The sequence below is a fragment of the Trichoderma virens genome (assembly GCF_000170995.1).
Source record: "Trichoderma virens Gv29-8 chromosome Unknown TRIVIscaffold_5, whole genome shotgun sequence".
In the NCBI taxonomy this organism is placed as follows: Eukaryota; Fungi; Ascomycota; class Sordariomycetes; order Hypocreales; family Hypocreaceae; genus Trichoderma; species Trichoderma virens.
This window is the reverse complement of record NW_014013744.1, coordinates 3,051,453-3,076,068: the sequence shown is the minus strand read 5'-3', so window position 1 is coordinate 3,076,068 and position 24,616 is coordinate 3,051,453. Positions and strand designations below refer to the sequence as shown.

The 24,616-nt window shown below is 45.1% G+C and overlaps 11 protein-coding genes across 11 annotated transcripts; 6 read left to right on the top strand and 5 right to left on the bottom strand.

Moving 5' to 3' along the window:
- Positions 1–229: 229 nt before the first annotated feature.
- Positions 230–2,091, bottom strand: TRIVIDRAFT_147594 (uncharacterized protein; the record flags this gene model as incomplete). The annotated part of the gene is made up of 5 exons (XM_014102885.1): positions 230–502; positions 566–816; positions 1,004–1,136; positions 1,371–1,433; positions 1,528–2,091. The coding sequence occupies 5 exons, from the start codon at positions 2,089–2,091 to the stop codon at positions 230–232; spliced, it is 1,284 nt and encodes a 427-aa protein (XP_013958360.1).
- Positions 2,092–3,391: 1,300 nt separating this feature from the next.
- On the bottom strand, positions 3,392–4,798 carry TRIVIDRAFT_149124 (uncharacterized protein; the record flags this gene model as incomplete). Its single annotated transcript, XM_014102884.1, has 1 exon — positions 3,392–4,798. The coding sequence occupies one exon, from the start codon at positions 4,796–4,798 to the stop codon at positions 3,392–3,394; it is 1,407 nt and encodes a 468-aa protein (XP_013958359.1).
- A 664-nt stretch (positions 4,799–5,462) lies between these two features.
- Positions 5,463–7,281, top strand: TRIVIDRAFT_149050 (uncharacterized protein; the record flags this gene model as incomplete). Its single annotated transcript, XM_014102883.1, has 4 exons — positions 5,463–5,738; positions 5,798–6,655; positions 6,715–7,081; positions 7,154–7,281. The coding sequence occupies 4 exons, from the start codon at positions 5,463–5,465 to the stop codon at positions 7,279–7,281; spliced, it is 1,629 nt and encodes a 542-aa protein (XP_013958358.1).
- A 462-nt stretch (positions 7,282–7,743) lies between these two features.
- TRIVIDRAFT_221402 (uncharacterized protein) lies at positions 7,744–8,541 on the top strand (the record flags this gene model as incomplete). Its single annotated transcript, XM_014102882.1, has 1 exon — positions 7,744–8,541. The coding sequence occupies one exon, from the start codon at positions 7,744–7,746 to the stop codon at positions 8,539–8,541; it is 798 nt and encodes a 265-aa protein (XP_013958357.1).
- Positions 8,542–9,162: 621 nt separating this feature from the next.
- TRIVIDRAFT_12010 (uncharacterized protein) lies at positions 9,163–11,127 on the top strand (the record flags this gene model as incomplete). Its single annotated transcript, XM_014101951.1, has 4 exons — positions 9,163–9,484; positions 9,563–10,072; positions 10,129–10,552; positions 10,620–11,127. Coding segments are annotated over 4 exons (1,764 nt in total), but the record flags the coding sequence as incomplete, so codon positions are not given.
- A 422-nt stretch (positions 11,128–11,549) lies between these two features.
- TRIVIDRAFT_45343 (uncharacterized protein) lies at positions 11,550–12,107 on the bottom strand (the record flags this gene model as incomplete). The annotated part of the gene is made up of 1 exon (XM_014102881.1): positions 11,550–12,107. The coding sequence occupies one exon, from the start codon at positions 12,105–12,107 to the stop codon at positions 11,550–11,552; it is 558 nt and encodes a 185-aa protein (XP_013958356.1).
- Positions 12,108–12,510: 403 nt separating this feature from the next.
- TRIVIDRAFT_200458 (uncharacterized protein) lies at positions 12,511–14,470 on the bottom strand (the record flags this gene model as incomplete). Its single annotated transcript, XM_014102880.1, has 8 exons — positions 12,511–13,116; positions 13,181–13,442; positions 13,500–13,606; positions 13,662–13,714; positions 13,928–13,998; positions 14,051–14,104; positions 14,170–14,244; positions 14,298–14,470. 8 exons carry the CDS (start codon positions 14,468–14,470, stop codon positions 12,511–12,513), a joined length of 1,401 nt encoding a protein of 466 aa, XP_013958355.1.
- A 502-nt stretch (positions 14,471–14,972) lies between these two features.
- Positions 14,973–16,787, bottom strand: TRIVIDRAFT_46015 (uncharacterized protein; the record flags this gene model as incomplete). The annotated part of the gene is made up of 3 exons (XM_014102879.1): positions 14,973–15,504; positions 15,559–15,851; positions 15,906–16,787. The coding sequence occupies 3 exons, from the start codon at positions 16,785–16,787 to the stop codon at positions 14,973–14,975; spliced, it is 1,707 nt and encodes a 568-aa protein (XP_013958354.1).
- A 2,340-nt stretch (positions 16,788–19,127) lies between these two features.
- Positions 19,128–19,470, top strand: TRIVIDRAFT_148840 (uncharacterized protein; the record flags this gene model as incomplete). The annotated part of the gene is made up of 2 exons (XM_014102878.1): positions 19,128–19,221; positions 19,271–19,470. Coding segments are annotated over 2 exons (294 nt in total), but the record flags the coding sequence as incomplete, so codon positions are not given.
- Positions 19,471–19,913: 443 nt separating this feature from the next.
- On the top strand, positions 19,914–20,930 carry TRIVIDRAFT_147231 (uncharacterized protein; the record flags this gene model as incomplete). The annotated part of the gene is made up of 2 exons (XM_014102877.1): positions 19,914–20,342; positions 20,400–20,930. The coding sequence occupies 2 exons, from the start codon at positions 19,914–19,916 to the stop codon at positions 20,928–20,930; spliced, it is 960 nt and encodes a 319-aa protein (XP_013958352.1).
- A 1,363-nt stretch (positions 20,931–22,293) lies between these two features.
- Positions 22,294–24,582, top strand: TRIVIDRAFT_148629 (uncharacterized protein; the record flags this gene model as incomplete). Its single annotated transcript, XM_014102876.1, has 3 exons — positions 22,294–22,487; positions 22,550–24,027; positions 24,083–24,582. 3 exons carry the CDS (start codon positions 22,294–22,296, stop codon positions 24,580–24,582), a joined length of 2,172 nt encoding a protein of 723 aa, XP_013958351.1.
- Positions 24,583–24,616: the final 34 nt, after the last annotated feature.

Sequence of the window (24,616 nt, the reverse complement as noted above, 5' to 3'; positions counted from 1 at the left end):
GGGCGAGTCTAGTGGATCTACTCAGTATCTCCTGAAGTTTTATGCCTCTCTTCACTTCGTTGAATAATTGCCTGAGCTTTAACACACATACAACAACGGATTAACCTCCTTGGGCCACATTGAACCGCATATTCTTTAGCAGAATAGTAATTTAGGCAAACCATTCTCATAATGTTTTTCAAGTCTCTATTTCCATTTTCTTCATTGACATGCATGTGAAATAAAGAACTTAAATAAATTCAACATCATCCCAGGAGTTAAAGAGACTCGAAACTGTTTGCGTCGATCCCTCAGCCATAATATCGAACGGATGCGAAGAGGTTGCCGTCAATGGACCACTACTCTGCCATATACCCCTGTAGAGCGTAAAGTTGGTTCCGGAGATCTTATATAAAGGCTCCATATGAACTACTTCTTGATTCCATGGGCTAATTGGCGCACTTTTGTTTAAGGGTTGTGGAACAATGAGCGAGACGTTGGTAAACATTTCTGCATTTAAAACCTGATTATAGAATGGTTAGTCACATACAAATTGATCTCCACGTAAATTATGGGTTATACATACTGCAACAGTTAAGTTGAGCTGCAGTTGGGCGCCACCATTGATGGTTGTCCTGCTCTGACTAGACAGACCAAACATTGGCAGAATAGCATCGGACATAGGAAATCCAGCCCCACCATTATTATGGATTGTAGCTTTCCCAGTTGCGGTATCGACGGTTTCAACGGTAAAAGATGATATTCCCAGTTCGGCAGGAATTATAGAATTAAATCTGTAATATGTGTAGCTTGGGCCGCAATTGGGATAGCCGCAGCCTCCAGTTAGCCCTCGTGATGTGGTTCCGATGGCAACGGGTAATACTTCACCAGACCGCGAAGCCAAATGGATAAGAACCTGTGTTTTGCTTCCACTAAATAGGTTATCAACAACCTGTAGCGCATCCAAACAGGCAGTCAGCTATTACTCCAGATCTGCTTCTGTTGCTGGGCTGAATGATAGCACTTACTCGGATAATTCCACTTGCTAATAGCGTTCCGTTGTCATTAATTGCAACGGACAATTTTCTAGGCTTTATAGCAAGAGGTTCGATGATATCTGTCAGCTTAACATCTCGCGGCACAGTATTAATCATGCGCTCAAACATAATGTTGCAAGTATTCAGAAAAAAATCATTAGACGATGCCATCCGCGAGATCATGTCGCCACCATCTGCCTTGAAAATACGGAAGTCTGATCGTGTTGTTTCGTTTTGACCAAACGCAAGCGGGTTTTGAGAAATATTGGCGACAAATTCTTTAGCACTATCAGGAAGAAAGAGGTCAGTTCAGTGGAGCGCAGATGGGATAATACAGCAGTGTGAAAGAAAGACTAACACAAAATTGTCAAAATTGTCCGTTGTTGTATCAAAAGTCACTGTATTATCGTTTTTTATCTGGGAAGGAGCAAGTTAGTCAACTGAGTCGCGATTATAACGCCAATGCAGCATAAGACAGTCTGATGGAGATACGAACATCAGTGGTTGGCACTGGGTTTGGGACAATTTCTGGAAAGTCAACACCATGCACACCTCCAACACTATGGCCGCAAGCAACGAGAGCAATCATTTCAGATGTATCAAAGCCCTGTTTTGCAAAACTCAAGGTATGTGTTGGCAGATCTTGCTGAGGCTCTGGAACGCCCGATGGACCTGGACCGACTGCGTCCACGCGACCTCCTCTGAACGGAACAATGACTTTTCCATTTGAACATGCACCAACTGCCATTACTGTGGCTATTGCAAATAAATCAGCCATCGAGATTCGAGTATTATAGCTGCCCTTGAAAATGTTTAGAGTCTCCTGAAACGCGTCACCAACATTTTCAGGACGATCCATCTCGAAAACAATTGAGGCATCAAGACCGCCGGTCCCTGAGAACACATCCGCTGTTGCCATGTCGTGATAGGCGTTTCTAATCCACTCAGCACCAAAGCTGCGCCCTATACCCAGAGCGCGCTCAGCTGGCCCACTGCATCCGTCAACAAAGGAAACAGTCCCCCCCCGGACCGTCAAATGGGTTAACTTGTTCGTATAACTCTCTGTCAAGTTCATCGATCTTTGCGTTTGGCCAAATATAGTCAGCCTCTGCAGGAAGCCAGAGACAAGAGCTTAAAACAGCGTACGTAATGGCCCGAGTCCAGGCCATGATGTTTCAAATCAAAAAGGTATTTTTATTTGATCAACACGCATATTTAAGCGCTGTAGACTTAAGGTAGTTTTAGCAAGAGCAAATCATTGAATATATATTAATTGCTAAACACATCCTAGACGATCCAGTTATTACGCTTGTACGGTTACTACTCTCAATTTGTGTTCGTTGCGGCCAAGTGTGGCAGTGAAATACCAGAAATAGACCTTCCTATCAGAGTATCGCTATTTCTCATCGTTTGAACGCCAGCAGAGAGGCTGTGGATAATTCAGTGGCTCGAGCTGCCGTCGCAGTAGTACATAGCACACCGGTGTTGTAAGACTCTATTGGCTGGTTGAATTTTGCTATGAGACTAACTTCATCCATTATGACAAATTTATCTTTAAGCAGAACAATATCGGTGGGGACGCGTATGCCCCAGCCTTATTCCTCCAACGAAATGCATACACCCTGGATTCGTTAAGCTTACAAGAATGCGTACACCCTTGGTACGCTTCGTATTAAGCTTACAGGAACGCGTATACCCTAGTCTGTGAGTAGTGAGACCGCGTCTGCGTACTCCGATCTCTTTGAGGTGGTAAAGCAGCTTTTTGTACTTTCTTTGTCAGCACTACAGTACTTAATTCAACTTCATATTTAACAAGTTTGGCGCTTATACCTCATATTTCAACCATGATACTGTTAGGCATGGAGTAACTATAAGTACAATCAAGGATACCATACCCGAGACGTATTTTAGCCTATGACTAATGCATCCCGGAATTTTTTACCGTCTTTAGAGAGATATGAACAACTTCACATACCCCAAATTGACAATTTCATATTGTCATGCATAAGCTTTACTGTAGAGATTATATCAAGTAGTGTAGCATCTGACTAACTAGAATCTTTGCTAAGTATTAGTATAGATGAATGCCTGATTTTACCATCCCCTCACGAACAGCATCTATCTAGTGAAGAACAACCCTCCTCCAGTTCCAGTGACAAGATGTTATCGTTATAGAACCAAAACCGAATTGGAAAAAACATAACTGTGAATCAATAAAACTATCCAAGCATTTCCACTTATTCTCTGTTACGGTAACTCCTTCAGTGTTGAACCATCTGGGTTGGTAGCCCAGCATCACTCGAACTGGCATGATGGTGAGAGAACAACTTCAGCATGAAACACCATACCACTAACTTTTGTGATCACAGCATGGTCTAACATTCGAGGGATTGTAGAACTGGACAAGGTTTAGTTACTGATTGAAACCAACAGTAAGTTATGTTGTTGTCTCGCTCTAGCCAGATGCGCGAGAGAAATTGCCTTGCTGATCGTTGAACCGTTGGGGTAAATTTGTCGACATACTTGGTAACATTCTCCAGGGCCCTGACTCGCAAGCTGAAGTCCTGAATTTCGACTGCTGCGACTATATAAGGCATTGTTACACACCGAGTGGCTTGTTTTGTAGCCCAATCCGCAAGCTCAAATTCCTTCATAATCTCGTTTGCCCAGACATTCGCTTGACCATCTTGTTGGCCAAACGGGTATCGCAGACGATGGATTACTAGCAACGCCGCTAGTCGGTATACTTTTGCTTGCGCGAGCAGATTAATCATGTCTACCGTTTCGACATGATGCATTAGGTCTCCCAGGGGTGGTGGTCGCCATGCGTCCACGGCAACCCGGACTTCATCAAGCTTCTTGTAAAGGTAAACCAGGTATGACGTGTCAGTATTGTTTACCATTGAATGGTTGATGACGCATAAATCATAATAATAAGGTAATAAGGACAAGCACAGACCAAGATAACGGTCCATAATTGCTGCTTGTTGTGGTGGGAATCTCTGCGTTGGCTTCCGACAGTGAACCAGGCAATCTATAGTCTCCATAAACATAAGAAAGCTATGTTGTGATACTACGTCTTGATCCCAGGATATCGTTGCATTTGTATAGACCATCGCGGTGTTCAGGCAGTATTGACATATTTCGGCTGCGCCGACCCCTATCAGGGAGTACACAGATAGAACTAGAACTTTTCCGAGGGTAAGGCATAAGATCGCCTCCTGTATGTTTGTAACGTTTAACGATCTCAGCACTTCGATGGCAGATGACGCATAGCGATGGCTTGCGTTTACATCTACATCTACTGCCACACCAGTCTGAACAAATTGTAGTCCACTTGCATAGGAAAGGAAGGCATCCTTGAGGAGTGGCATGGCGGCGGGAAGAAAAGCAACTAGTGATCGATGCTCCGTAAGTTCGAAACTACGGCTCACAAGGTGGTACCCGAAGTTTTGGGGTTCATTTAAGAGGAACCTGAGCTGTTCTCTTTCTCTGAAGTCGATATTGATTCCGTCATGAAACCAAAAACCAACGTCTACCTGACGTTGCTTGTTTGTGCTGGATATGATTGGATTGGATGCAGCCGCACCAACTGAAGCATTCCAATTGTTTGGTCTTCGGCCAACCGGACGGATGGGACGAGTTATTGAGCAAGAAAGTTGCAGCCGATTGCACCTTGTGCAGGCAAGGCTAATAGCCGAGCGTGCGCATCGCTCTTTTAGCTCATAACACCGATCGCATGCTGTTCGAGTATTTCGAGTTTTGGGTGTAATTGTCGCCATTTATTTGGTCTATTTCAGTGAGGCTAGGGGACGTAAATTGCCTGACTTGTATCGTGAGCAGTGGGAGGAAAGGCTAGCCGATCCATGCGATAATAGATTCTCGACAGTGACTTTCCCCAACCTTGAAGACCCTACATTAACAGGAATCAGCGTCTCACTTGCTGACTGTGGAATATTGACCGCCGGAAGGTTGACCGGAAGTTTATGATCTCACTGACGTTGCAGACTCTGTGGAGCAGCTTATTTTAGCGTCATAGAACCATGGGTAGCGGGGTTTGACAAGGTTGACTGGCTGCAAATATTGTTGAGGTTGGGATTCCATTTGCCCTTTAAAAATCTGGCCAATGACTATTACCTAAGTCAATTGATGGTATGAATATGTAAATCGTCCGCAATTGTTGCTTTGAGAAGGATCGCGTAAGTATCATGGAACCGGAACCGGAGAATTTATTAGCGAGAGTGGCGATATCCTTCTCAGGTTCTGAGTTGGATAGCATAGTCAATGTATTGGAGATTATGGGATCATTATCCAAACGTGCCAGGCGGATTAAAAGTATATATAGCAATCGAATATCTCTCATAAGAGGAAAAAAAAAAAGAAAGGCATTAATGCATCAAAGTTCTCGCGACTCATACGCTGCGCAGATATTGCTCGACGATTAAAATGACCCAACAAGACTATAAGATTATCTCCCATGAAAAACGGCTGCGGAGGAGCCAAAAAATTCCCCCAGCCTGGATACTTGACCAAGAAATGCTCCACGGCTCCATTAACCTTTTTGATGTACCACCCACCTGTGGGATCTTAAGCGAGACTGAGATCGAAATCACGTCCAACTACGACGCAACAGGTCTTCTGATGGGTCTTAAAGTTGGCACTTGGTCTGTTGAGCAAGTCACCACAGCTTTTTGCAAGCGAGCAGCTATTGCTCATCAGATGGTAGGTTTCATACGATTATATGTCACATAATCCTATCATTAATTATATTATTGGAATAGGTGAATTGTTTGACAGAAATCTTTTTTGATCAGGCGATCGAGCGTGCTCGCCAACTTGATAAACAGCGACTCGATTTAACGGATGGCAAGACGCTCCCGCCACTCTTTGGCCTGCCCGTTTCACTCAAAGATACTTTTCAAGTTAAAGGGCATGATACCTCAACCGGTTTGGCTTGCTATGTCAATGCGCCAGCCGAAGAACACAGCGCTATTGCCGCCATGTTGCTTGATCTTGGCGCCATTCTTTACTGCAAGACAAATGTCCCGCAGTTAGTCATGACCGCCGACAGCGACAATAATGTATTTGGAAGGACACTCAACCCTATAAATGCCTCCATAACTGCCGGTGGTAGCACAGGCGGTGAAGGTGCACTGCTCGCCCTTAGAGGAAGCGTTCTTGGAGTTGGTACAGATATAGGCGGAAGTATCCGTGTGCCGGCTCTTTGTAACGGAATTTATGGGTTGAGGCCGAGTGCAGGCCTGATTCCTCACGGTGGCACGCGTGACCTTACTGAACCAGGCACAGACGGAGTAAGGTCGAGTGTTGGACCAATGGCAACTACGTTCCGAGACTGTGTTCTCTTTCTGAAGTCAATCATGAAGGCCGGTACATGGAAGTATGACAGCGCTGTTATCTCGTTGCCATGGATAGATCTCAAAGCCGCAAAGACCTTGCGAATTGGTGTAGTTGAAGACGATGGTGTCTACACCCCGGTTCCACCAGTGAGAAGGGTCCTGAAGAAGGCAGTTGATCAACTTCGACAGAGTAATGCTGTTGAAATTATCCCATTGACTCTACCAAACGTCAAGAATTTGTGTGAAGACCTTTTGACGTACTTTACTTTATTGGGAGACGAGGTATGTCCATCAATCGCTCTTTTCCTTGAATTGGTTGCTGATGTAAAATACCAAAAAAGAATTACCTTGAACAGTTTAGCCGAACTGGAGAGCCTGTGGTGCCATCTCTCAAGACAATTGGCCTCCTGTCAAGAGAAAAAACAACTCTCAAAGGCTTCTTCGACTTGAACGTACGTAGGGCGGAAGCTGCAAAGGTATATCTGCGCCTCTTTTGTGACAACAATCTAGATGCTATCTTGATGCCTCCAGCACCCCATACTGCGCTGCCCTTGGATACTTGGACGAGTATTACATACACAGGGTTGTGGAACTACCTTGACTACCCAGCAGTAGTCATACCTATAGATGTTGTAACAGATTCAGATTCCAAAGACGATCTCAGTAACGCGAAAAACGGTACCCATGACGCCGAAGTTTATAAACTATGTGCGTGAATACCGACTACCCATATTTTCTGCTGGAGAGCTGAAACTAACGGATTATTCTTTCTCCAATTAGATACAGGGCCAGACCTTTATAAAGGCCTCCCAATCGCCGTTCAGGTGGTTGGGTACCGGCACCAGGACGAAGCACTGGTTGCTACGGCAGGGATGCTGGATTCAATCATTAATGGTGAGCGGTTATAAAAATCGCACAGATAGCTATGTTAGCCAGATTAAACCAAATGTGAAACTTTGACAAACATGAGATTCCTAAGCTTCTTAGAAGGTATGATAGCAACTCCTATGGAGATAGAAGTCATCAATACGTAGCATATTATGACACTTTGAATCCCAGTCGGTCATAGAGGTACGGGATATAACTGTAGCCATGACTGGAAAATATCAGTTGGTATCAGGGATTTGACTATGGTCACTTGGTGCCAGTATGTGTACTAACCTATTATTGACCGTGCACTGAAGTAACGGGGCCGGTGACCAGCGTTCCTAAGCCCTACGTTAGTTCCACGACGAGAATTTCAATATCCCTTTGCAAATTATATCCACAAACTACCAGTTGCTGTTGCCACTCAACGTGGCACCTCTTTCAAAGCTTCTACTGATATGAACATCACATCTTGAGGTTTATTTTGCTCTGTGGATCTGGTTATGGACCTTGAAGTCACGACCCTGACAGATCTCTGTTCCATTTGCGAGTGGACAATCGAGTTCAATGGAGAACAGATCCCACAAACTTCATTTGCACTCGTCGATTCGGAAGAGAACGCCTACCATGGCTTCAAAGAGGGAATGCGTGCACAGCAGCTCACTGTGGAGATTGCCAGAGAGAGCCTCAGACCTATACCGGACGAAGAAATCTATCCGATATTCCCCTCGACTGGCCTAACCGCAGCACCGGATGACTGTTCTGGACGATATGTTAAGCGCACAGCTTGGTCGACCTACCAAGAGCTCAAAGATACCGCGTTGCTCCCTAAGCTTATGCTTCAGGAAGCCGAGACAATGGAATTTCTAGCACAGAATCCACACCCAAATATCGTTGGTTATTACGGCTGTCGTTTGAAAAGAGGCAGAATCGTCGGTCTAGTCCTAGAGACTTTCCCACTCAAGCATGACCTAGCGGTTGCTATACAACGGCCTGACCTATTTAAAGGACTGATAAGCAAGGACCGTATCATGACAGGACTACGGGCGGCTGTCGACCATCTGCACTCGATCGGACTAGCACACAACGACATAAATCCGGCGAACATCATGCTGGGGGAGGGAGGAGAGCCAAAACTCATCGACTTTGGCTCGTGCCAACCAGTTGGTCAACGCCTCATGTCCTGCGGGACTCCTGGGTGGTGCAAGGATATGTTTTACACATCAGACCCTGCCCACGACGAATATGGTCTTGAGGTGTTAGGTCCGTGGCTGGAGAAATTGATATCTTGTGAAGAGTGATGTTGGGTATATATGCCCAATACACTAGCTGGAGGGCACATCTTCTGCAATCCGCAGCCGTTCTGAATGTTCTGGAAGCAAAATCGGTAGGAAATCATGCCTCCTAGATAATTGCTATTGAGGCTATGGATGATTGGGAATTGGAAATGCAGTCCACTAGAACTTCTATATTTCTCCATCTAGTGAGCCATTGATAAAAAGCACATACCAAGACGTCGTTCAATTTCGCCTGCCGTTCACATTACTCTCCCAAGTACCTAGGTAACTATGGTTAGCAGGGGCCATGCAAATGACTAATGATAGGATATCAATTCCCTCCATGCTATAATACTGGATATAAACGAGACGCTGAAAATTCGTAGTCTCGGTTTGTGCTATATATGTATGAATAGACAGCCAGAGTGCTATGTAATAGGGGATAATCAATTCCCCAACAGCAAGTGCTAGTCGTGCAAATGCCTGTCCATGTGTGTCCAGTAGCCCAGCACTGCAAATATAGCGCCATCACGTGCTATTTCGGTTATTTCTGACCGCGCAATCACTCGTGTCTAGAATCTTGACAGACCTACTCTTCAGCCGTCTCACCCATCAATGGATCGGGATAAACATAGCGCAACTATACCTCGAACAAAAAATGGCCGCTTAGTTGCCTGTGAACCATGCCAACGCCGAAAATACGCTTGCGATCGTTCTTTTCCGATATGCCAGCGCTGCAAGCGAAGTCGGGCAAAGGATCCTTGCAGGTATCTTAGCCAAAGCTCACAGCATCACCAAACGTCCGCTATCCATTCAGACAATTCTGCCATAGCCTTTGTTGCCTTGCCGCAAAATGATTCTACATTGACTAAATATATACAAGAAACATCAAACATACAGGCAACGGACAGATCGACACAGACTGGGTTAAGCTCTAACATCTACAAAATCAACGCATGCCTCAACAGTACCCAGAATTTTTCTTTACCCCATATTCTCAGTCTACAGTATTATCGACGCGCCTCTTTGGGGTTAAGCACCGAAGACTTACAGACAGCGTTGGATGTTCTATCGAGTCTACCAAGCCCTGATGCTGAACGTATACTTGCTAAGCCTCATATAAATCCGTTTGATGGGTGGATTCCATTGTCCACCACAGTACTGCTGGCCGGGCTAAGAACTACCTTTGCTTCTGCATTTTGCCAAGAGAGCAACGGAAAGCATCTGGAGGCCCTTGCATTGACCATTTTTTCAAATACGGCACAAAAATTCCCGGACAGCCAGTGGTATCCATCAGAAGATTGGTATACTACTATTTCGGGCCCAAATCTGAGATGGGAAGTAATTGGTGTGCTCTTTAGCAGCTGGGCACTAAGTGCGCTGCAAAACAAAGAAGATATTGATGGATATCGACCAAGAGTTCTTGCATTGAAGTTCTTTGACGTTATGGAGTGCTGTATCAAATTCTGCCGGGACAAGAACGCTAATAATGTGTTGCTGCTTTATCTCCTATACCGCACAAGCATTGTTTCGTCTATTTTACACGGCCCCAGCAGTAACTCCCCCAAACCATCAATACCTTATATAGCAGTGCTAATTGCCTACTTCTAGATACTGGATTTTGGCGATTTCACTCACAAGCCGTCTCTTTAGCTTGTTGCATGGGCCTGAATATCATGCCCGATGCATCAATACAGGATCCTCGCATTTCAGAACAGTCTGGACGTCGTCTTTTCACGGCTATTTATGTTCTGGATAAAGCAGCAGCCATGTTTTCCGGTAAATTGCCTCTCTTACCATCCGACAGTTGCTCCACAGCATTGCCATTGGACATCTGCAATACCATTCTCATAAACTGGAAGCCCAGTCAGGTCGTGGATTATGACTCTCTAGGCGTAAATGAGAAAGGATGGAATAAGAACGGCAAAATTTATTCAACAACAAGTCTTCGAGCAAGAGGGTTAATCGCGCAAATTCGAGAAAATATTGTAACTTTTGCTTTGAACAAAAAGCAAAAAAGTGCGCTTAATTTAATGTAAGTCCACTTCAATGACTATAGTTCAAATCTAGAAATCCGAACTAACAAGAGTTTTGAAATCTAGTTCTTTGAGGTCACAACAGGTCAATATTTTCGACAGTCTGCCTAGCGATATACGGCTGACTGATGGCGACACGAAGGTCAAGTCCCTTGAACCTCATGTTCTATATACCAAACTTTTTATCCATTTAGAACACCTTCAAAATCTCTTCCTCATTGAAAAGTTGTTGCAAAACGCTCAGCCAACCCTCCCACGAGATAGTCTAATTCAGACTAGTCTAGATATTGTATCAGCAACGGTTACATTCTGGACGCGAAACGACATACTAGTGGGCATGCAAGGCGACCATGAATGGTTCATCGTGGGATATGCAGTGCCTGCAGCTGTTGTATTGTGTGAAGCACTTCTTCAAATAGAATCTCATGGCGGTTCTACATCTTCGATCTCCAATATCATTCAACAACTGAGTCTTCTTGGAGCTTTCTTAGAATGGCTGCTGGCCAAGGTGCCATGTACTGATCACTGCTACAGGGCAAAGAATCTCATTTCAAAAGTATTGGATCAAGTTCTTAATCCTCTTTCTGAAATGTCTAGCAGCTTTAATGTGGATAAAGTTGTTGACGTGGTCTATCCCAGTGACTTGAGATATATAGATACGCTTAGCTGGCTGACATAGTATTCAATGACAATTTCTCCTATCAGCGTTTGGCTTGTCCAGCTACCAATGCGATATTCCACTATCTCAAATAAGGCACAGATCACTCGAGGGAAGACGGGAAACATTCGGCCAAGTCGGCTGTTAAAGGTAGGCATTTTCAATTGATACGCTGGCAATTGCGGCATACTATTTCTGTCCTTGATATGATAGCATAATTTAAAATAATCCTCCATACCTACATAGTGGCAATCGATATGTGGCATAACGTTCATTGCTTCTTCCCCCAATTATTTATTCTCTTGCTAGACTTAACAGCTAGCTGTGTTTACATTCCACTAGGCGGCATTCGCCCATTGATCTCTCGTCAGTCCAAACAACATGCAGTTGCTAACCCTTCCATTTTTACACACGGCCATATGCCTAGTTCCTTCATGCTGATACCCTGCCCTCTCTAAAACCTTTATGCTGCCTCTATTCTCTTCAACCACACTCCCTTCTAATTTCAGTAGTGTTGGAACCTGCCCAAAAATCCAATCACTAAATGATGTGATAACTTCCGTCATTATACCTTGGCCCCAGTACTTGGGCGACAGCCAGTAGCCAATAACCTTGGTGCGAGATTCCACGCCTGTGAGATGCTGAAATCCACAGCCGCCAATAACAAGATTGCTATCAATGGTACATATGGCAAAGTGAAGACTTCCTTCTTCACCAGCAATTTTGATCCATTCTCTGGCCTTTTCCAGTGTGTAAGGGCTCGGAAATGATGCCGTCATGTATTCGGAAACTAAGGGTGTATCCGCGCCGTCAACTATAGCTTCGGCATCCGATGTGCGATAGCGTCGAATGATGCTTTTGTTTAATTTCAAAATTGTCCCGGAGGATTCAGTCATGTTGAAGAGGAGAAGATGGGTGCAAGCTTTTTGTTTTACAAAGGGAGAATAATGAAAGGAGGGTGCAAGCAAATCTATATACCCCTCGGTTTTGACATTTGGACACTCCTTTCGCTGTGTAATGGCAATGAAAGGCAACAGCGCTGGATTCAAAAGCCCCCCCTTGTTGGTTCCACCCGAGGATTAGGTCACTAGTGGATGGTTGATCCCCTTTCTACTCTAGTTTCGACTCCGACTCCGACTCCGACTCCGACCCCGATCTAGCCATTTGATTAGCGTGGCGCTCATCATCAACAAAGAATGTGTTCATCTTGCAAGCGCAGTGCTTTATTCTACTTAAGCCAGATTAAATTTATACGCCCTATCTCTAAGCCATTATACCATTTCTCGGTTCCAGAATTCATTAATGTGCGGTGAATTTGCTGCTCTTCCGCAACTTGTCGCCGTACAAGAATAAATACCAGAAGCCGAGGACTCCAAAAATACTCAACCCACCAAGCAAGCTGCACCCTCTACCTACACCAAGATTTATGTAAAGAGGTCGTCCAAAGAGTATTGCTGCGCTGGCAAATGCGCTTCGAAATGCGTCATTTGCGGCAAACAAACTAGCGGAATACTGTGCGTAGCTGCATGGCAAATGAATAAAAATGCCAAGTCCCACCACAAATGAACACCCGCAGTATACCATAATGCCGAGGGTGGGAATTTCCCAGGGAATTGATTCACGCGCTGCCCACCCGAAAAGGAACATGCCGATGGGGGCTCCAAACACTCCAATTAAACCAGGACGAAGGAATGTTTCCTGCATATCAAAAGTCCCAAGCTTATCGAAGCGCTTTTGAACGAAGAATCGGTACCAGGTGCAATACCATACGGTGCCAATGATGCACGCGATAAGTACGCAGAGGAAAACTGCGGAGGTTTCTCCCAAGTTCATACCATAAATTTTGGGATACACAAGAGGAAATACTTCAAAAAATGAATAGTAAATACCATATGTCATCGCGGTCTAACGTATTCACAAGTCAGCCGATCTCCGTTAAAATGTTTAAAAAGTGATGACCTTGACTCACGTAAAGATTGACAAACGCAATTGCTGGGTCTTTGACTGTTATCTCGAATGGCTTCACCAGAGCCAGCTGGATTATTTGGCTTCGGCTTAATTGCTGGTAGGATGCATGTTCGGAGATATATCTAGAGTCCCCAGTCTCTTTTCTCAATCGCTGTGCCTTATAGTAGAGCAATGTCGGTGCAGCAGTTTCTGGAAGAAAGACGAATAAAAGAACCAAGACAATAGCTGTGAGCCAGACCATTTCCCACATAGCCCACCTCCATCTGTTTATAGTCAGACAATAATGCAAGCAATGAAATTGTTCTATAATTAACGCTTACGTCTTTGCAGTAACGGCGAAGCCTGACAATACGGGGCCGAGAGCTGGGCCAGCGTACATGGCACCAGACCAAGCAGCGAGAGGATATGGAATCCGAGTAACTGGAAACTACAATGTTGTGATCAGTAAGTCGTAAATTTTCCCACATAGCAATACTGCTTACCATGTCGCTTAATGAAGCGGCCCCTGTTGCTAGGCAGGGGCTACCGAAGAAGCCTTGCAAAAAACGAATAACAAGGAATCCAGTAAAATTTTCAACAGTTGCGGATGCAATAAGAAAAACAAGATATATGGCAAAGGTAATAATATATATTGGATTTCGACCAATGTGTGGTATTTCGCTGAGAGGAGAGAAAACGAGAGGCCCTAGACCATCTAATGAGACAGGAAGTCAGCTGTGCACATGCCAAATGGTGGTCATCAACCTACATCCAAGAACGTAGAGTGCTAGTCCAAGGGATGCTACCGTTTCAGAAACATTAAATTCTTTCATCACCTGTCTAAGTCTCGAATTAAAATATTGATTATCGCCAGAAATGCAAGTTTACGTACTCCTGGCTCGGTACATATATGGAAGAGCCGCAATAAACAGTGAACGTGTACACGCTGTTTCCGAGGTAGTCAGAAAAATATATATATACAAACAATTTCTATGGGCCATAATTACTCACCATATTAACGAACTGACGAAGATCTTCCATGAAAGGTTCCAATGCTGAGGGTTCTCTGGATCGTTATCTGAGGCCCTAGATTCTGTGTTAACAATTGAGCGGAGAGAGTATATTTACATTATGCTCACCAGCCGACTTCAATACGATCTTGAATGGCTCTAGGGCCATCCGAATTTTTTCCCGCCGCTATTCTGCTTGTTGAGAGGTTGGCATTTGATGTGTTTGGATAGGCAAGAATGGAGCTACGTGAAATAAATCGCACGGCGGTGCTAAGGGCTGTGTTTCGAATCAGTGCTGCCATATTGTCCAAAGAATAACGTCCTCCGACAAATTCATCAGCATGTTCTATAGGGGAAATATTTGGGAATATATATATGTAGTAATTCTTCTCTACTTGCGATCTCCTGCCCTCAACTCGGCTCGGGACAAATCGCTGCCAGTACATCGTCATTCGGCCCCACATCAGCTTAGGCTATTCGGATGTGTATCGGAAGCTGACCACATATTAGGTAGACAATTGATCAGTATTTTGCGATCGGAAGATGTGAAGTTATGCATACGCATAGGGGAAATCTACGAGAGAGAAAACATTCCAGGTACAGAGCTCTATCTAGCCTTATGAAAGCGCCCAATCGGTAAAACTGAAACCGGCTGTAACCACGCCATAATGATGCATAATTTAAAGGATGGTGCTTCTACAATATTACAGCTATAGCCAAATGAAATTGCCTTACTTCTAAATTCAACGTTCTAATCTACAAAATTGATATAAATTCCACCAGCTTACATGGCCTCGAGTTCACCTAAGAGACCGTGTTATCAAAAGCACGTAGCCATTCGTGGTCAAAGAAACTAGCCGTGATGGTGGTTTCCTCTGTGGGTAGCTGAGAGTCAATCAACAGAGTTGGTGGTACTATCGCCGGCTGCAGAATACTCTGCGCAATTCGCTTCAATTCCATCAAGATTTTCTTCGCACGTGGCCAAATTTCCTCGTACATCCTGAGCGTCGCCAAGGAAATGCGAATCCGACTGCGAGCTGCTTCGGCTTCTTCCGCCTTGAAAGCAAATTTTGATGCCACTAGGTAAGCGATGGTGCAGCATGCTACCATACAAATGACAAAGGGGGACAGCTGTGCCGCTCTCATTGGTAACAGAATTAAACATTGGGTCTGTTTTCGAATGGCCTGGAACAGCTTCTCAGAATGTATGCCGTGGGCAATCCTGGAATAGCCAGAGCTCTGCTCCAGTGGTGGCGGTGGCGGGCCACAGGTAGAAATACCTTCCGCTGGGTCGTATCTCAAGTTTGACAGCGGTCGGTGAATAAAGGCAAGAGATCTTTGGCAAGTCAGCGAGAGGTCGAACACTCCAATTGCACAAGTTGGAGCATACGTATACATCATCATGTGAGCTTGAAACATGAGCTGATCCATTCGCCCGGGCGCTACTGGCAGCTCTCTTTTACTGAGTGGTAGTAATAAGAACCAGCTGATGACTCTAGCCTCTAAGTCGCCACACAAAACTTCCGCTTGAATAATGTCCTGATATTGAGTGGATGCACTCAATGCTGCGATGAAGATTTCTGTGGCATCGATGAGATACGCAAAGGATGAAAAGGATTTATCGTCTAGTGCGAATTCGCGGAGACGGTAATCGAGTAATTTAGCTGTCTGACGAGGAATATCCTGACGTACAGTTAACATGCAATGCTACAGAGAATAAGTTGTTTATATGTTTACCATGCGTTCATAAAGTTCATCCTCGCAGGGGAGATCAATGTCATGGCATGATGTTGTGATGAGAGGTACGAAATCACGTCTTGTGACAGAAAAGTTGGCATCTGTCAAGTATAACATCCACCAAGTGCGCCTCCAGCTTTCCGATAGGATAGAATCGTCATCGGCGACTGCGTCAGCAAAGTTCTTCTCATGCATACCAATAAGAGTTGCCTGCTGAATAGCATGTGCTAATAACATTTCTGCGCCAGATTTGTCGTCACACATGCTCTTAACCATCGCGCGTAATAGAGTATTCTGCACGGTAAATCCATCTAGTTCAATGCTGACTTCATCAGTGGGAAATATCTTTGTCTCCATGGGAGTGTGCTGATAGAATGACCCAATATATTCCATTGTGACGATCAACTGTGGGAGGGTCGAAGAATGAGTCCCCATTCTTAACCTTAAGTCAAGACTCCTGCGTGGCAATACAAATGGATGACTCGGATGGAAATACTCGTAATAGAGATCCAACAGATGACCATCCATAGAACAAATATTGGATTCGCTAACGGGTTCGATAACGGGTGCGGTGACGGATGCGGCGACGGAAAGCATAGCAGGGGATATGCATGGTTCAGAATTAGTGGACTGCTCATCCTCTTGGGATCTTGATGCCGATGGACTGAGAAGATTCGGGGAACTTGGAGAAATGCCATGCAATCTTGTCTTCCATAAAGACGTGTTTCGATACTTGCCACTCCTGCGGGATTCCGGATATGAGCATGATCTACCCAGTGACCGACAGCGTGCACAGATTGGGCGATTCGCGTCGCATTTCAGATGTTGGTTGCGACAGGGAAGACAGGCCACAGATACCCTAGGCTTTGCGGAGCGATCCATGGCAATCAAATCTTGCACCAATCATAAAATTGTTTTAAAAAGGCCTGTCGGCGTCACGACACATACATTAATCCAAGGGGCAAAAAAGACGTGGATGAGATGAAGCATTCAATGGCATATATCGGGGAAATGTTATTCCAAGCTCCCGTGCTCCGTACTATCCTGTAAGGCCTTTTTCAGTTCCACGGAAACAATAGGATGGTACAGTGTGATATTGAATTATTCACTGTATTTCAAACCTTAATTGAACTAGGATTCTTTTGGTAGTATCAATTCCGTCTGGCCAGGTAGAATGCAGGGGCAACCACGTTTTCCAAAGTAATATGAAACTGTCAGAATATTTGAATTCTCATACATGAATCAACATAATTAGTTACACTATCCATGTACAAAACCTTGATATTGACATATTCTGACATCCATCCAGCAACCGACCGAACATCTTTAAGCCTTCCGCCAGACAACACCATCTGCATTACAATTCCATCGAAGGAATGCTATTGCTCGCTAACTTTATATTTTAGGGTCAAATTTACCTGTAACTTGGATGAATAGACGTACTTTAGCAGCCTGGGAAGCAAAGTGTTGCATCTCCAGAAACACAGCACTCCTGGCCAGCAACACAACCGCACTGGCGTTTGTCGAATAGCATGCCATCGCGCTCAAAGATTTCGGAAGGTGCAGCTGCGGCAGTCATCGCCAGTGCAAGAGTAACAGCGAGGGTGAATAAGTTCTTCATCTTGAAGGCTATCAGAGTAGAGGCGTGATAGATTGCTGGTAGCGGTGTAGTAGTTTAGGAACTGAATCGAGGGAGAAGCTCTTTGCTGGTTATAATTTGACTCGCATTTATGATACCAATGGCCATATTTATATATTCATCTTTCATGAATCTAATCAGCGCACGTGGTTTCCGAAGTTAGTGACTTTCAAAGTATTTGCCGGTGAGCGATTCATACCGCTACCAAGTTTTCCGTGGCTTGCAGTTATCATTCTCCCTCTTCACATAAAGATATCCCACCAATTAAGTCCATGTCTTTCTTATAAGTCCTAAATCAATCTAGTATATATATGAATTAGTGTGCTTCACACCTTTCTGTAATGCTACTAGTTTAATCAGACACACATACAAGATCATAGTGATATATATACAACAACTTACCAATGCCTATATCAATAAGCGATTATGTATGTCCAAAACAAAATAGTAAATCTACAGCCGAAAGTAGGATAGATCCGCCATTTGATGCGGGGTACATACTTGAGTAGTCTATCATTTTGTTTTTCCATGAATAAGGGATCATCCTCCAGGGCGATACGAGATCTTCCCATGCAAATGCCGGGGGTAAGCTGACAATGTAATTATTATGCAGCTGCCTATTTCGTCCAAGGACATGGAATAGGATTCACTATCATGTCTGAACAGGGAGCTTGGCGTCTTCATTTGGACGGGTTGGAAATATTAAATTTCATTTTGCTTCGATAATTTGTTAACGTCGTTACATCAACCCCTGTTTTCTCCACGGAGGTGGTGTCCTAATTTTTTGGTGTAAAATGAAATAAATTAATTACTCCACAGGGATTTTATTATCGTCATTATTAAACAAACTTGAAAGCCCAGCTGTCCAAGTGCCTCTAGGAGCATAACCCTTTCTATACGATTATACCCTATTACCACAAGCTTCCATACGTGGCATTTTCCTCGTTTCTTTCAGCATGTTCTTATGGTCTAGGAGATTGTATAAACCACTTCAAGGTAATGATGGAAACGAAGACTCTGGCCCGTATAAAACCCCGTGTTCTAAATTTTGGCCTGCTTGCTCTGCAATTTTACTGTGCATTTGTTTATTCTTGCTCTTCCTACTGCAACAAAAAGCCTCATGCATGGGTGGTAGTCCATCGCAATGCATTTCATCCAAAACAGATTTCGGTATGCTTACTCCATTCATTTTAAAATAAAAATAAAAATAAAACCACTCACTTGTAGTAGAACCAGCGGTTACGGACATAAAATATCATCAAGTGCAATTTGGAGGGATAGTATTAGCTGAAGGGTCGTTTAAGATCACAGGAGGCGCCAGCACTCGTCCCTATGTTGGAACATCTTATCAAGAAATAGATGAGGCGTGGAATGAGATACTAGAAAGTAAGTTCACAGAACGTCCCTTCGTCATAGCTGTGTTCAAACATATCTAACACATAACAGAGAGGTGGTTTAACTTAACGGCTGAGGAAAAATCGAATGCTTTTGGTGATAAAGCTGATGATTATCTTGATTTTGTGCAGTGAGTGTTCAACAGCGGATGAACCTAGCAGTAACTAAAGTTTAACAGGCTTGATACATTTCATTTATTACATTGCATAAACCACCTTAGAAAAGTCATTGATGCGGACTTCTACTATCCAAAAGGACTCCCTCCTCTTCGCGTCCATACTGGTATGATTTTGACACTGTAAAGAAGCTTTGGGCCTCGCTAATTTCTTAGATCACTGTCTAGATGTTCTTCGAGAATCTGTACAATGCCACGGCGATCTCACCCCGATTCCATATCGACCAGACAAAAACAGCTCATATTATTATAGCGACTCAATCCAGGTGCATACTTGTCGCAATTTTGACGTACTGCGCCATTGGCTAGCAAATAAGAGGGAGTCATTCTCAATCGACCCTTTCAAGCTTGAATAGATATAATGTTTAAACATAGGTGCATGTACATGTAGTCACCTTCAAGACAAAAAATGGCTATCTGCGCTCGTATTAGTGTTAGGGCGGGAATATAATCTATTCGTAGGAGGATTGAGAAATCCTTCAAATCTTACCTCCGCACAATGCGCGCTATTATTTGATTATTTGCCTGGCGACAGGCCGAGCGACTTCCGGGAAACAAACACACTCGCTTTCCCCGCACGAAACTTGCGGGGAGAAGCATTGGTCGGGGAGTTAAGCAGCTTACCCGGTTGACCCCGGTCCGGGGGAGGAGACCGGTAAGAAACGATGGCTCTGGTTCACTAGGACGCTCTTTTTAAACTGCTGAATTGTGAGGGCGCCAAGCAATAAATAATGCTAATACCGGAGAAACCAAGATGCTTCAATATTGACATTATAGAATAATCATAGTTCTTCCAAATATGCCTAGTCAAAAGCTCCCGTTTCATATCGCCATTGTTGGCGGCGGCATTGGCGGCCTTTGTGCTGCGCTGTCCATTCACCATCACTGTCCCAAGGATGGCAGTATCGTTATTGATGTATACGAGCAAGCACCGGAATACAAGGAAATTGGAGCTGGTTTGGGCATTGGGGTAAATGCTGCCAAGCTTCTTCATCGCATTGGTGTGGGGGAAGACCTCAATAGAATCTCTGGCCATCGGAATGGTATCTGGATTTCGTTCCGCCGATACGACACTGGTAGCGAGATTGTTACGGTTCCAGTCGATGACCGGCAAGAGATTAGGCAAAGCCCTGTCCACCGGGCTGAGTTCTTGTCTCTTTTATTTGATCATGTGAAGCAACGGAACGCGGCTACTCTTCACATCAACAAGAAGTGTATCGAGCTCAAGGTAGCATGCCACAACATTCCATTAGATACAAAGAGACTTTGGATTGACATCTTCTAGGATCAAGGGAATTTTGTGGAGTTGTGTTTCGCTGATGGGACGACCACGACAGCGGATTTGGTAGTTGGATGTGACGGAATTCATTCTAACATTCGCTCTCAGTTTCGCTCTGACAATCCAAAATACAGTGGTCGTATGTGCTACCGCGGGTTAGTCCCAATCAAGGACCTCGAATCGTGGTGGCCATTCGATTCGTACTCAGTAAGCTGGCTGGGTCCGGACAAGCACTTTCTGGCCTTTCCTATCAGTAGAAACACGTTATTGAACATTGTTGCTTTCGTTTACTCAGATGATGACCGCACTAAGGAAAGCTGGACAGCTACTGGCCATCGAAGCGAGGTTCAGAAAGAGTTTGAGTCCTTCGACACTACCGTTCGTAAGACGATCTCGTTCATGAATGAGAATCCGTCCAAGTGGATTTTGAACGACCGCGAGCTTTTGGACCAATGGGTATACGGAGATGGGAAAATCGTGCTAATGGGAGATGCAGCACATGCAGTAAGTTCACAGTACATGCAACATACCATTTGAGCGCCTACTAATATCTCAATAATTTTAGATGCTTCCACATCAGGGTAAGGACATAAAAAAACTTTCTTCGATTCTCTAATGCACTGTATCTGTCGACTAACGTACGACAGGAGCCGGTGCTGGCCAGGCTATTGAAGATGGATATATCTTGGGGAGAGCTATAGCAGACTATCTTGCCGCGTCTCAGGATAGAGATGCCCATGAACTTCAAAAGTGGATGCAACTTTACCAAGATGTTCGTCTTCCACGCGCCCAGAAGGCTCAGGCAACAGCTCGCCAAGCTGGAGAGGTATATGAGATGCAAACGGCAGAGATGAAAGGCAAAGCCTACGAAGACTGTCTGCCGCTTGTGTGCGACAGCTTGAAGGATCGTATGCAGTGGATATGGGCCGGCGATATTGAGGCTGAATATGGGGCGAAGAAGCAACTCCTAATGGATCAAAACACCAGTGAAAGATATAAAGATGTTAACATGATAAGCTCTATAACGGAGCGTGCGGTGTTGGTTGGGCAAGAATAGTGTTTTCTCTAGGTAGAAAGATAAAGACTGGTCAATATCTGTGTATCCATGCTATTAAGTTATTAGTTACAGTAGTGGTACCTGCTGAAAGCAGCCTGTTGCTGAACCTATATGCCAGCATCATCAATGATATTTCATTCAACCGCTCATGTCTAGAAATGCACATAGCATATTAAAGTCGTACAAGTACATATCCTGGTGGGATGGCTTACATCGACGTACTGGTATGTCGACCTCGTTATCTCCCCGCTGTGGCGCTTCTTGATTATTACACCCGCTATGAAGGTTTTTGAATAGCTCTCCGACTAGCTAGGGGGATTGGGCTCTAAACTAGCTGAACAAGATGAATTGCTTTATGGCAGCTTAGTGCCTCCGTTATCTATGATGAGTTGAGAAACGGGCAGTTTCGTGCCGAATTGAGCCGGTAGACTCTAATAGGCCAAGCACTACTAGCGGTGTTCTCCAGGCGTATTATCTCGCAATGCCCCGGATATGCACCCCAGATGAATATTCCAACCAGCTGGGGGTGGCGGGTCTGGGGGTGGCAATTTGGAATATGCCCCGTCCTTTCGGACGAAACGTCGCTGACCCTCGCTACCTCGGACTGCCCAAACTCGATCCATTCCCATTCCATGGATGTCCACCATACCGCCTCGCAGCCAGCACTAGCTCATTGAGATCCAGCACCATAGCTAGCTGAGGACAGCTTGTGGACTACAGGGAGCTTCAGCGCCTCGGTTCGCGACGGTTTCAACACCCTGAGCAACACCTTTCACCGTGGGCGCCTCAAAATTCATTAAAGAGCCCAGAATCTGGTTTTATTCACCTATTAGCGGCGATATAATGGACAGCCCTCCCACTACGCATCCGACCGCGCAAGCTGACGCTGTGTCCGACCGCAAAGACGGTCCCAGGAAGCGTCGACGAGCGACAGTGGCGTGCCGCAGTTGCCGACAACGCAAGACAAAATGCGATCACATTGTTCCGGCGCAAGCATCCGACGAGATGCTTCGTGGTATGACTAAATCGGCGCAAGTGTACGATTTCGATGAAGTAATTGTTTGCCGTTGCAGATTGAAAAATACTAATTTTTCTCCAGATATATCCGATCCTTGGAACGGCGTGTCCGCAACTTTGAGGATCTTCAGCGAGATGCGAAAAAATATCATCAGAATCAGCAAATGCAACAACAGCCTGCACCTGCAGTGCAGACTATATCTCCCGTTCCGTCGACCAGTCAGTATGAAGTGACAAAAATGGCACCGACCCAGCGACATATTCGGCCTGCTGGGTGGTCAACCAACCACACTCAGCATCAGCAACCCCAGCATCAAAACGTCCTCCCAACAACTCCAGATATATTCCTCAGTGGCAAAGCTGGCGAGTCTTTTACCCAACTAATACTCAATGCTATGAATAACCCGTCTTTCAAGCTCGACTCTCAATCTTTCTCTTCCCCTCGAGATGGGTCTGTCGACGTGAGAGGCTCTGATAACCTCTTTTCTCCACCTGCCAATGTCCGAGAATTGCTCCAGGTATATTTCGACTTTCACCACGAGCTTACTCCAATCTTCCATGTTCCTTCCATCATGGCCCAATTCGAACAAGTGCTCAGTAACGGCGCCACCTCTGGAAACAGTGATAGTGTTTATACTCTGGCTATCCTCAACATGATCTGTGCGCTAGCAGTTGCTCACAGTCGACAAGGCCATGGGGATTCCGATACTACCTCCCGCAAGTATTACAATACCGCAATGCAGCTAATGCAGCCAAATCTCTTGTCAGATTGGAAGATTGAAAAAGTCCAAGCCCTGCTCCTCGGTGCCCGCTACCTGCAGAGTTCAAGCTATAGCGACGAATGTTGGACGGTATTGGGACTTGCAATCCGCATAGCCTATGATCTAGAATTACACCGGCCACCCGATCCCGAGCAGTTCGATTGCATAGAACAAGAGGTTCGTAAACGTGTATGGTACGCATGCTTTGGTTTGGATAAATTGCTCAGCATGATATACGGCCGTCCTGCTGCTACCTCCACATCTACTTTCACGACCCCTCTTCCAGAGGATTTAGACGACGATTGCATTCGGCCGACACGACTGCTATTCCCCTCAGTTCAGACCACTTCAAGCATGTCGTTCTTTTTGCAAGTCTCCAAATTATACCGCCTTTTGGAAGCTATAACAATGCTGGGCGATCAACCAGCGTTGGCAGATTTGGTCAGGCTGGATGAAGAATTTGAAACCTGGCAAGCCGAGGTGCCTAACAGACTCCGGATTCGAGAGGCTACTCTAAGGGGAGATGAAGCGGCTCTAATTCTGGCACTCCGTGCCAACATGGTGTGCATTCTGATCCATAGACAGTCGTTGGTGTCAGGTCTTAGTGCGCTGTCCTCGGTATCTTGTCATTCAACGCCGGCTACCAAAGGATGTGAAGGCGGCCGACTACGAACTAGCATGCTGCAGAGGAGTCGGCAGATCTGCGTGAGTACCGCCGAAGAAACGATTCGACTGGTGGCCGAACGGCATGAACAGACCAAGAATGCAATGGGACCAAGTTGGTTCAACTTGTATTATTGTGGGTTGATCCAAAATACTCGCGAGAAATAATCCCAGCTGACAGAGGTATCTAGTGTTTACTTCCATTCTGATCATCGTATCCCATGTCGTTGATCCAGATTTTCAAGATGATCGTAGTGCCTTGATGCATCTGGACCAAGCGGTTAACATGATTCGTCAAATGTCTGTCAATCACCTCTGTGCGCAGAGAGCGTATGCTTTTTTGCAGCAGTTGCTTGGCCTGCTTGATAGAACAATACCAGACGACAGACGGAGGTCACTTGAGCGGTATAGCACGCCCCCAACAGCCATGACCGGAAGCAATCCGGGGGTAGCAGACAACACAATGTACAGCAATTGCACAACGATGGCAGCGGATGAGGCGATGGAAGATGGCGGTGTCGACCTGTGGTCTCTCTGGGATACCACACAGGATCTTACGATGGACCTGGGCTCTCAGCTAGAACTCCATTCAACTCTAGGTTCGGCCACGTGGTCGTGGGGTGTGGAGAATCCTGGTGCTGAGTCGTTGATGCAATCTCCACCAGCAGCCCTTAGCGGCATCCCCGGATAACTATATTCATTGATATAGACGAGATGAGATTAGC